Below are 12,042 nucleotides of genomic sequence, written 5' to 3'. Positions count from 1 at the left end.
TAAAGACTTCCTGAAACTTAAGCCCATACTCAGTGTTAACAAATTTCTCTTCTTCGGAAACACTTTCGTTGGCATTGCCAGTCTACATTTTATATCGTCTCTACTTCGATCATAATCAGTTATCTTGCTTCCCAAATAGCAACACTCATCTACCACTTCAAGTGTTTCATTTCCTAATCTAATAGCCTCAGCATCCCCTGATTTAATTTGACTACATTCCATTATCCTTGTTTTGCTTTTGTTGATGTTCATCTTATATACTCCTTTCAAGACACTGTCCATTCCGTTCAACTGCTCTTCCAAGTCCTTTGCTATCTCTGACAGAATTACAATGTCATCAGCAAACCTCAAAAGTTTTTGTTTCTTCTCCATGGATTTTAATTCCTAATCCAATTTTTTTCTTTTGTTCCCTTTACTGCTTGCTCAATATACAGATTGAATAACATTGGGGAGAGGCTACAACCCTGTCTCACTCCCATCCCAACCACTGCTTCCCTTTCGTGTCCCTCGACTCTTAAAACTGTCACCTGGTTTCTGTACAAATTGTAAATAGCCTTTCACTCCCTGTATTTTACCCCCCCCCACCGACCTTTAGAATTTGAAAGAGAGTATTCCAGTCAACACTGTCAAAAGCTTTCTCTAAGTCTACAAATGCTAGAAACGTAGGTTTACCTTTCCTTAATCTTTCTTCTAAGATAAGTCGTAAGGTCAGTATTGCCTCACGTGTTCCAATATTTCTATGGAATCCAAACTGATCTTCCTTGAGGTCGGTTTCCACAAGTTTTTCCATTCATATGTAAAGAATTTGTGTTAGTAGTTTGCAGCTGTGACTTATTAAACTGATAGTAATTTTCATTCCTTTCAATACTTGCTTTCTTTCGGATTGGAATTATTATATTCTTCTTGAAGTCTGAAGGTATTTCGCCTGTCTCATACATCTTGCTCACCAGATGGTAGAGTTTTGTCAGGACTGGCTCTCCCAAGGCTATCATTACTTCCGATGGAATGTTGTCTACTCTGTGACCTTGTTCCAACTTAGGTCTTTAAATGCTCTCTCAAACTCTTCACACAGTATCATATCTCCCATTTCATCTTCATCAGCTCCTCTTCCGTTTCCATAATATTGCCCTCAAGTACATCTTCCTTGTATAGACGCTCTATGTATTCCTTCCGTCTTTCAGCTTTCCCTTCTTTGCTCAGAACTGGTTTTACATGTGAGCTCATGATATTTTCTCCAAAGGTCTCTTTAATTTTCCTGTAGGCAGTATCTATCTTACCCCCAGAGATATATGCCTCTACATCCTTACATTCGTCTTCTAGCCATTCCTGCATAGCCATTTTGTATTTCCTGTCAATCTCATTTTTGCTTGCTTCATTTACTACATTTTTATATTTTCTCCTTTCATCAATTAAATTCAATATCTCTTCTGTTACCCAAGGATTTCTACTAGCCCTCATCTTTTTACCTACTTGATCCTCTGCTGCTTTCACTATTTCATCTCTCAAAGCTACCCATTCTTTTCCGTTATATTTCTTTGCCCCGTTCTTGTCAATCATTTCCTAATGCTGTCTCTGAAACCCTCCACAACCCCTGGTTCTTTCAGTTTATCTAGGTCCCATCTTCTTAAATTTCTGCCTTTTTGTAGTTTTTTCAGTTATAATTTACAGTTCATAATCAATAGATTGTGGTCGGAGTCCACATCTGCCCCTGGAAATGTCTCACAATTTAAAACCTGGTTTCTAAATCTCTGTCTTACCATTATGTAATCTATCTGAAACCTTCCAGTGTCTCCAGGCCTTTTCCACGTATACAACCTTCTTTCATGATTCTTAAACCCAGTGTTACTTATGCTCTGTGCAAAATTCTACCAGGTTGCTTCCTATTTCATTCCTTACCCCCATTACATATTCACCTACTACTTCTCCTTCTCTTTCTGTTTTTACTGTCTCATTCCAGTCCCCTGTGACTATTAAATTTTCGTCTTCTCTCACTATCTGAATAATTTCTTTTATCTCAGTATAAACTTGAACTTCTGTGGTAGGCATTGGCTTCGTGTCTATCTTCCCTACAATAATGCATTCACTGTGCTGTTTGTTTGTCCCCCCCCATGAACCATGGACCTTGGGGCAGCAGCCTTTTCAGTAGTTGCAGGGGCAACAGTCTGGATGATTGACTGATCTGACCTTGTAATACTAACCAAAACAGCTTTGCTGTGCTGGTACTGCTAACGGCTGAAAGCAAGGGGAAACTACAGCCGTACCTGGTATTTTGTTATTCTGCTAATGCAAATGCATGTGTAAATACTTTTATTTTAATAAAGTTCATATTTTGACCTGTATTACTTACAATATGATAATATGTCTTTTTCCCATTTACATTTCGATAGTCTGAGTTTTCGATAGTTCGAGGTGGTTCCGGTCCCATTCACCTGGAACTATCAAGACTCTACTGTATTTAGCTTATTTACAGAATCTATGTTATTTTTCTTCCTACAAATAAAGTTTAGTTATCTGGAGTAATATAAATAGCATGTAAAATAACTCGGTCATAAACTGTGTCGCACACCTAACCTGACACAAAGTGCATTAGTTGCCAGCAAAACTTTGCTTTGTTGCAATTGGAAAAAACCAGAGTGTAACTATGGAAAATCATTGCACTAGCATGCAGAACACACAAATATCTGATAATGCTGCTACATCTAAAGAGTCCAATTTATGAATTAAAATATTATATGACTTTCCTCTTCTATGCTATGCCATATGAAGAAATAAAATGTCATTAATTAGTCTGCCTTCCTCAAAAAATATCTTAAGAGTGCAGCATTGCTTAGACCTAAAATACTGTAGTATGCAATTTTCTCCGTGCATGCGATTTGCTTTATGTTAACACTCATTTCCTCTTTGTATTGTGGACTGTAAATTGATGGACATATAATGATCAGCCTCCTTGAATAATATATTCTCCTTACCTGTTGCCCTCCTCTTATCTAAATGACATGGCAAAAATTATGAAAATGACAGATTGCTGTTCAACATATAGTGGAAATAATGAGTTGCAAAAGGCACAACAGAAAGACTGCTAAACAAGTAAGCTTCTTGTGAATTAGAAAACATACACAAACATTCACACAAATGCAACTCACACACAGAGAGCACTATCTCTGGCTGCTGAAGCCAGACTGTGGCTATAGTGAATGGTGGGAGAAGCAATCTAAGTGGTAGGGGTAAGGAGAAGGCTGGAGCGGGGATAGCAAAGTAGGTGTGGTGGATGGTAAAGTGCTGCTTGTTGGAGTGTGTAAGGATGAGGTGGGGACAAAATAGGGCAGCAAGGTGTAGTTGGGGGGGGGGGGGGGGGAGAGAGAGAGAGAGAGAGAGAGAGAGAGAGAGAGAGAGAGAGAGAGAGAGAGAGAGAGGTGTGGTTGGGTTCAGGAAAGGAGAGAAGCAAACAAACTATGGATGCGTTGGAATAGAAGGCTGCTTAATGCTGGCATTGGAATGTGGAAGAGGATAGGTGTGTGAAGGACAGTGATTAATGAAGGTTGAGGTCAGGAGGGTTATGGAAAGATATGATATACTGCAGGGACAGTTCCCACCTGCACAATTCAGAAAAGCTGGTGTTGGTGGGAAGGATCCATACTGCACAGGCTATGAAGCAGTCATTAAAGTGAAGAATGTCATGTTTGGTGGCATGCTCAGCAACAGGGTGGTCCATTTGTTTCTTGGCCACAATTTCTTGGTGGCCATTCATGCAGCCAGACAGCTTGTCGGTTGTCACGCTTGTGCAGAATGTAGCATATTCCAGCTTAGCTCGTAGATCACATCACTGTTTTCGTAGGCAGTGCTGCCTTTGATGGGATGGGTGATGCTTGTGACCAGACTGGAGGTGGCTCCTGCATTTAGATCTGCTACAGGGATATGTGAGCCATGAGGCTAGTGGTCAGGAGGAGGATTTGTGTATGGATGGATGAGGCTATTGTGTAGATTCGGTGGTGGACTACCACTCTTGGAGGGTTTGGAAGGATAGTGGGTAGGGTGTTCCCCCATTTCAGGGCATGACGAGAGGTAGTCAAAAACCAGGTGGAGAATGTGCTCAGGTCCTGGATGCTGCTCAGTACCATCCTCTTCTGTGACCAGACAGTGGAACTTACGGAGGTGGTGGCAAAGGATGTCTGTTTATTTACCAGGTTGGGAGGGCAGTAATGTGAAGTCTAGATACCTGTGGCCATAACATCTGTAGTGACCAGCAGTCTGCCTTGAAATATATCAAGGGTCTCAGTGAGGCCTCCTACTCCCCCCTTCCTGCCCTCCATACTGCACCTGGCTGCCATATCCTCTCCTCATTTCATCCCTGTGTGTTTCCATGAGCATCCCCCGCCCCTCTAACCTGGTCTCCCTCCCTCTCCTCACCCCAGCCTCCTCCTTAGCCCCATCCTCACCACCCAGATTGCTGTGCTGGGGCTAGCATTCTGGCTTCAGAGACTGTGTGTGTGTGTGTGTGTGTGTGTGTGTGTGTGTGTGTGTGTGTGTGTGTGTGCGCGCGCGCGCATACGTGTTTTCTAATTTGTGTGCATGTTTTCTAATTCAGAAGATGGCCTTTTGGCCAAAAGCTTACTTGTTTAGCAGTCATTGCTTGTCTGTGACTCTGCATCTCCACTATATTGTGAATAGTATTCTATCCTTTTCATAGTATTGTCATTATTCTATCCTGTATATTTCATTGTCCAACATGGCAAAATATTTTCAGTGGTGGTTCTTGTTTTCACAGTGGATACTTCAGATGCAGGAAGAGGAGTTATAAATGTTAGCATCAGAGCAGCTGGCCAGGAAGTGAAACATTCGATTAGGCAGACTGAAGACAGCCGATATGAGGTGATTTTTCAACCGAAGCTTGCTGTACCTCATCGTATTGATGTTAAACTCAATGGACTACATATATCTGGTAAGAGACTGAACCGAGAACATTTGAAAACTCCAGTGCCAAGGAATAATAGCTTTAATTTTCTCTCAAAACCTTTACGTCGAGAAACAGTTTAATTACTAGAGTGTACTCCACAAGAGTGAGTGCACTTGTGATTTAGGATCTTTAAGAGAGGATCTCGAAAAGAAGATCGTGTATGAATAGTAGTGGATCCTGATAACAGTTTGGATCATTACATCAGTCACAAAGCGGAGAATGACCCTCACACTAGTGTGTAGATTGTGTCACTCCTTGTGTGATATAGCAAGCCCTGGGTCAAGTGTTATATTGAACATGTTAGTGCAGAGCCCACAAAATCTCTCGAGGGAGAGGCTCATTCACATGTGTGTGTGTGACTTGTGCACTGTCCCTCTCATTCACACCGTACATGGCTTTGTTTGTATCTGAATGCTTCTGGTAAGAGGCTACTTGATGGCTAATTGCCAGAAGCATCCAGTCTGATCCAACACTACCCATAGAATTCCAATGATTTACAATGTGCGTAGTGGGTTTTTCTAAGAGTAAGTTCACCTGAAAGATAAGAGTTGCTGAATAAACATAATTACAGTTGATACAGCTGCTAATAAAACAAAATACTGCAGATTGGATAAAACCTATAATATTAAAGAAAATCCATTTACACTCTTCCAAAATATCAAAAGCATTATTAATAAGATGGATGAACTTCTGTAATAATGAAAATACTGGCAGAATGCACATAATGTGTAAGTACAGGAGGCAACGAACCAGATAGCAGAGATATTGAGGCATCAGCAGGTACACACAAAAGAGAAAGAAAACTTGCCAGATTTTGCCGACACACACACACACACACACACACACACACACACACACACACACCTCCTAAGGTGGTGTTACGTCACCCACAAAAACTACAAAACATCCTAGTCTATCCCTGTGTCACATCCAGTCACAAGTCTTTCACACAGGGATCATATTCCTGTGGAAGATCTAGGTGCTCATGCACACACATGCCCATGCACCTCCTGTAATCTTACATTGAGCTGGCTGCACACACAGGGCCGAGATTGCATTTTCCCATGTGGACTAGGATGTGGTGGACTTTGGCTAAAGGAAGCAGAGTGTCAGGAGGCAGGGAGAAGGGTTGGGGGTGAGTGGCTAGTGGCTTGGAGGGAGGCACCAGTTTGCTGTCTTGGAATGTGAGGGGGGGGAGGGGGGAGGTGAATGGGCTGGGCAGATGATATGCAGGTAGTGGGATGAGGTGCACGATGAAGGTGATATGGAGATGTGGAGTAGAAGGTAATGGCAAGACAGAGGATGGTGAAACTGGTGGGTGGAGAGAGTAGAGACAGTGAGTTAGCAGAGATTGAAGCCTGGAGGGTTACAGGAGCCATGGATGTGTTGCAACGATAATCCCATCTGCATAGTTCACAGGAGCTAGTGGTGGAGGTAAGGATCCAGATGACGTAGGTTGTGAAGCAGCGATTGAAATTAAGCATGTTATTCTCGGCTGCGTGTTGGCCATCAGGTAAGTGTAAGTGATGGGTGTGTGGATTGGACAAATCTTGCACCTCAGTCTTCCACAGGAATACGATCCCTGTGTCAAGAGGTTGTGAGTGGGTGTGGCATAGGGATGGATTAGGATGCTTTGTAGGTTTTGTGGGTGATATAATACCACCTTGGGAGGGGTGGGAAATATCTTAGATAGAATGTCACTCATTTCTGAGGATAATTATAGATAATCAAAGCCCTGACAAAGGATGTGGTTCAGTTGCTCCAGCCCAGGTTGATGGGAAGGGGGCTTTGTAGCAGATCCTTGGGGATGGTGGAGGATGATGGGAGGTCAGGATGAGGAGGTGCGAGGATATGGCATGGGACATATGTTTTGGGGCCGGGGCATAGGGGCTGTCTGTGAAGGCCTACAATAGTGGCAAGGTTGTGGGTGTGAGGGTTGTTGTTATATAGGGAGGCGACATCAGCTGTGAAAGAGATTCAGGAGAAAAAGAAGGAATGGAGTGCTGGAGAGAAAGTGGAGGAAGTGGTCAGTATCTTTACTGTGAGAGTCTAAGGTTTAGCTTGGTTGGAGGTATTGGTCAACAAGAGCTGAAATTCTTTCAGTGGGAGCTGTCATGGGGTCTCCAGGATTGTTTAATTTGCAGATTTTGGGGAGTGTGAAGAAAGTGGGTGTGCAGGGTGCCATTGGGGTGAGGAAGGAGATGGACTCGAGGTACACATTCTGGAATGGATCTAAGGATTTCTGTATGTTGGGGAGTCAGATACTTGACGGAAGTCTTCTATCAGGTAATCTTGTGATTCATCATGACAGTGGTGGGGGTTTTCGGCTGCAGGGAGGATGATTAAATCAGGATCTGTTTTGAGGTTGTGAGTTGCTGTCCTTTCTGTTGTTGACAGGTTAGTGTTTTTAGGGAAGCATCTGGGGAAAGATGATGAGGCCACAAGGCAAGGTGTTTGTGGAAGGTGACAATGGGGTGATTCTGAGGGAGTGGGGGCAGTGGGTAACGAAGGTCACAATTGGATGGTGGTATGATCTGTTGGGGACAAGGCTCAGTGTTGGTATTAAGTTGGCTTTGGTTGGAATAATTGGTGGGAAACGAGTGTTTAAACTGAAGGGATAAGGAGAAGGAACATAGGTATTTCACAAGACCAACATGGTTAAACTTTGCTGTGGGGCTGAAGGTGAGACCTTTGAATAGGACTGAAACTTCTATAGGATTGAGGTTTCTGGTGGAAAGATTAACAAAAATGTTTTGGGTTGGTTTGGCTTCTGAATTTCGAGGAGTATTGAGAGGGAATTTAGGAGGAAGTGGTGAATTGATAAGCTCAGCTAGTTAGGGTTTGGGTACTGTGAGGGGTCACTATAGATATGATAGGTGTTTGTGGGTAGTGGTGTTCCAAAATGGGGATAGGGTGTCAACAGCTTTGACAATGTATGGAGTTCGTGTCTGGAGTTCTCTTCCACATGTTGGAAAGCAGTGGTTTCAATTTCGAAGGTCACAGGCATATTGCAGGTGGTTAGTAGGTTTGATGTGGACAGAGGTACTGATGTAGCTGTCTTTGAGGTGGTCAACATCTAGGAAGTGGCTTGTTGGGTTAAGCAGGACCAGGTGAAGGAAATGGGGGAGAAGCTTTTGAGGTTCTGGAGGAATGTGGATAGGGTGTCCTCACCCTCGGTCCAGATTGCAAAGACGTCATCAGTGAATCTGAACCAGGTGAGGGGTTTAGGATTCTGGGTGTTTAGGAAGGATTCCTGTAGGTGGCCCATGAATAGGGTGGCATAGGATGCAGTGCATAACTTAACTGCTATGAGCACTTCATCTTCAATACTGTAAGACAAATTTCATCTACTGCAGCTCTTTGCTTTCCCTAATTTGGATGAAGGTAGTATGGGCCAGAACAAGAAAAAATTGCCTAGTAAACATGAGCTCTAAAATGCATACTTTAGAGCCTCTTTCAGTAGAAAAGATGGGTTTCACAGCAGTAAAGATGAAAAGGTGCTTGTAGCTCAAAGGCTCTTAGAGCCCATGTTTACTAGACTTTTATGCTTTGAATGACTGTTTCAGTCATATTTGCAAATATTGACCATTACTCCTGGGGCACATTGGTGAGAAAAAAATTGTCTAATGGTTCTAATGCTCCATTTTCCTTGTTCGAACCAAATGCAAGAAAGAAAATGAACATGCACATTTCGAACCACAGCATTTTTTTTTTCTGAGTCAGTTTTAACAGAAAACTTGTTCATTGTTTTGTAACAAAATGTATAGTCTATGTCTATCTGACTGTTATATAAGGGGCATTCAAAAAGAAACGAGACGGAGGCATAATTAGCAAAACCAGTACGTGTATGTTAAGATGTATTGACCCTGGCTGTTAAGACACTTGTCCCATTGTGACACAAAGTGGTGACTGGCCATCTCATAAAATTCCTGGGGCTGCGATGTTAACCAGTTCCGCACATACAGCTGGATGTTGTCGTCAGAGGTGAATAGTTTGCCCTTTAGAGCCTTTCTAAGGGGACCAAAAGATGGCCCCCTTCCAATTCACTTCTTGCAGTAGGGGACAACAGTGAATGCCCAGTGTTACTCGCAAACCTTGACCACCGTTTGCCAAAAATCAAAACGACCAGGCAATCTCACCTGTGGGGTCATTCTGTTCTAAGACAATGCAAAGCCTCATACAGCCAATGCAGTCGTAGCACTCCTCCAGAAATTCAAATGGGAGGTTCTCCGCCACCCTCCATACAGTCTGAACATCTCTACCTGTGATTATGCCATTTTTGGCCCCCTTAAAAAGGCTCTGAGGGGCAAACGATTCACCTCAGATGACGATGTCCAGCTGTACATGCGGAAGTGGTTAATATCGCAGACCTGGGAATTTTATGAGAGAGCCATTCACTGCATTGAGTCACAGTGGGACAAGTGTCTCGGCACTCAGGGTCAATACTTCTAGCGTACAGGTACTGTTTCTGTAATTATGCCTCCGGCTCATTTCTTTTTGAATGCCCCTTATAGTATTGTGGAAAAATTTGAAGTATATTGATCAAGAACTTTTGTCAATGTTTGCTTCCTCCTTTATATACATTTCTTAATTAAAAATATATAACTTGTGTCCATCCAACTGGCTTTTAGCATATCATGTGAAAATATAAATTGCTTGTTGTTGTGGTCTTCAGTCCTGAGACTGTTTTGATGCAGCTCACCATGCTACTCTATCCTGTCCTGTCCTACCAACCAATCCCTTCTTCTAGCCAAGTTGTGCCAGAAACTCCTCCCCAATCCTATTCAGTACCTCCTCATTAATTATGTGATCTACCCATCTAATCTTCAGCATTCTTCTGTAGCACATTATTTCGAAAGCTTCTATTCTCTTCTTGTCCAAACTATTTATCGTCCATGTTTCACTTCCATAAATGGCCACACTCCATGCAAATACGTTCAGAAACGACTTCCTGACACTTAAATCTATACTCAATGTTAACATATTTCTCTTCTTCAGAAATGCTTTCCTTCCCATTGCCAGTCTACATTTTATATCTTCTCTACTTCAACCATCATCAGTTATTTTGCTCCCAAAATAGAAAAACTCCTGTACTACTTTGTGTCTCATTTCCTAATCTAATTCCCTCAGTATCACCCGACTTAAATCGACTACATTCCATTATCCTCATTTTGCTTTTGTTGATGTTCATCGTATACCCTCCTTTCAAGACACTGTCCATTCCGTTCAACTACTCTTCCAAGTCCTTTGCTGTCTCTGACAGGATTACAATGTCATTGGCGAACCTCAAAGTTTTTATTTCTTCTCCATGAGATTTTAATACCTACTCCGAACTTTTCTTTTGTTTCCTTTACTGCCTGCTCAATATACAGATTGAATAACATCGGGGAGAGGCTACAACACTGCCTCACTCCCTTCAGAATTTGAAAGAGAGTATTCCAGTCAACATAGTCAAAAGCTTTCTCTAAGTCTACGAATGCTAGAAACGTAGGTTTGCCTTTCCTTAATCTTTCTTCTAAGATAATACGTAGGGTCAATATTGCCTCATGTGTTCCAACTTTTCTACGAAATCCAAACTGATCTTCCCTGAGGTCGGCTTCTACCAGTTTTTCCATTTGTCTGTAAAGAATTTGTGTTAGTATTTTGCAGCTGTGACTTATTAAACTGATAGTTCGGTAATTCTCACATCTGTCAACACCTGCCTTCTTTGGGATTGGAATTATTATATTCCTCTTGAAGTCTGAGGGCATTTCGCCTGTCTCATACATCTTGCTCACCAGATGATAGAGTTTTGTCATGACTGGCTCTGCCAAGGCCGTCAGTAGTTGTAATCAAATGTCATCTTCTCCCGGGGCCTTGTCTCAACTCAGGTCTTTCAGTGCTCTGTCAAACTCTTCACGCAGTATCATATCTCACATTTCATCTTCATCCTCTTCCATTTCCATAATATTGTCCTCAAGTACATTGCCCGTGTATAGACCCTCTATATACTCCTTCCACCTTTCTGCTTTCCCTTCTTTGATTAGAACTGGGTTTCCATCTGAGCTCTTGATATTCATACAAGTGGGTCTCTTTTCTCCAAAGGTCTTGTGGCAGTGATATTTTTCATGTCTGGTGCAAAGTGATATCAAAAGTGCGCGAGAGGATTTTTTTTTTTTCTTTTTTTTTTTCCTCCACGTGTTGTTTTTTATCTTTGCCGTGAGACGATAGTGTTTCCTAGTTTTTGTTACTTCTCTGTTGTTTTTTTAGTTTCTTCTCATTGTGAGTTTTTGCGAATAAATATTTTTCCATTAACACATTATACCAGACGGCTATGCAATTATTTGTTGTAGGCAAGTCGCCTACATAATTGCTGACCCCGACGTGATCTGAACATGCAACCTTCTGATCTGGAGTCAGAAGGTTGCGTTGGGGTCACCAATTATGTAGGCGACTTGCCTACAATAAAGGTTGACGAATAATTAAGTGGACACAAGAAATGGACAAAGCATTTAATGATCTTCAAGCAAGCCTCAGCAAAGCAGTGTTGCTCACTCACCCAGTTCATTACGCACTGCTAGCTATTGTTGTAGACGCGAGCCAGTCAGCAATAGGGGCAGCACTGCACCAGCGTGTAGAAGGGCAATGGCAACCACTACGGTTTTTCTCTAAAAAGTTAACAGACTGCGCAACAGAAGTGGAGCGCTTATGACAGAGAATTGTTCATGATCTACGAAGCAGTTCGATACTTCTGCCCACATATAGAGGTTGGACCAGTGACTGTGTTTACAGACCACAAACCCATAACATCAGCTTTTAAAAACACCAGTGATAAGTGCTCACCAAGACAGTTCCGTTATATTGAGTTCATAAGTCAGTTCACGACAGATATACGCAGAGGCACAGAAAATTTAGTGGCTGACTATTTTTCACATATTTGCGAGATTTCAGAAATTATAGACTATGATAAACTTGCAGTGGAACAGACCAAGGATGCAGAGCTACGACAGCTGTTAAACGACCCGTCTACAGGTCAGAAGTTCGAGAAAATTCTGGTGCCCAACTCCAAGCGGAAGCTGTGGTGCGACTTTTATCATGGCAGACGAAGA

The 12,042-nt window shown here is 42.3% G+C and overlaps 1 protein-coding gene across 1 annotated transcript in view; it reads left to right on the top strand.

Annotated features, from left to right (window-relative positions):
* Nucleotides 1-12,042, top strand: part of LOC124596486 (filamin-B) — an 896,651-nt gene that overhangs the window by 778,735 nt on the left and 105,874 nt on the right. Inside the window, exon 38 of the mRNA XM_047135636.1 lies at nucleotides 4,766-4,939. Within this exon, the coding sequence (XP_046991592.1) occupies nucleotides 4,766-4,939 (174 nt within the window). The remainder of the gene's footprint in view (nucleotides 1-4,765; nucleotides 4,940-12,042) is intronic.

Source organism: Schistocerca americana, chromosome 2, assembly GCF_021461395.2.
Source record: "Schistocerca americana isolate TAMUIC-IGC-003095 chromosome 2, iqSchAmer2.1, whole genome shotgun sequence".
In the NCBI taxonomy this organism is placed as follows: domain Eukaryota; kingdom Metazoa; phylum Arthropoda; class Insecta; order Orthoptera; family Acrididae; genus Schistocerca; species Schistocerca americana.
Note: the sequence above shows the minus strand (reverse complement) of the source record. Positions and strands in the feature narration are given on the sequence as shown.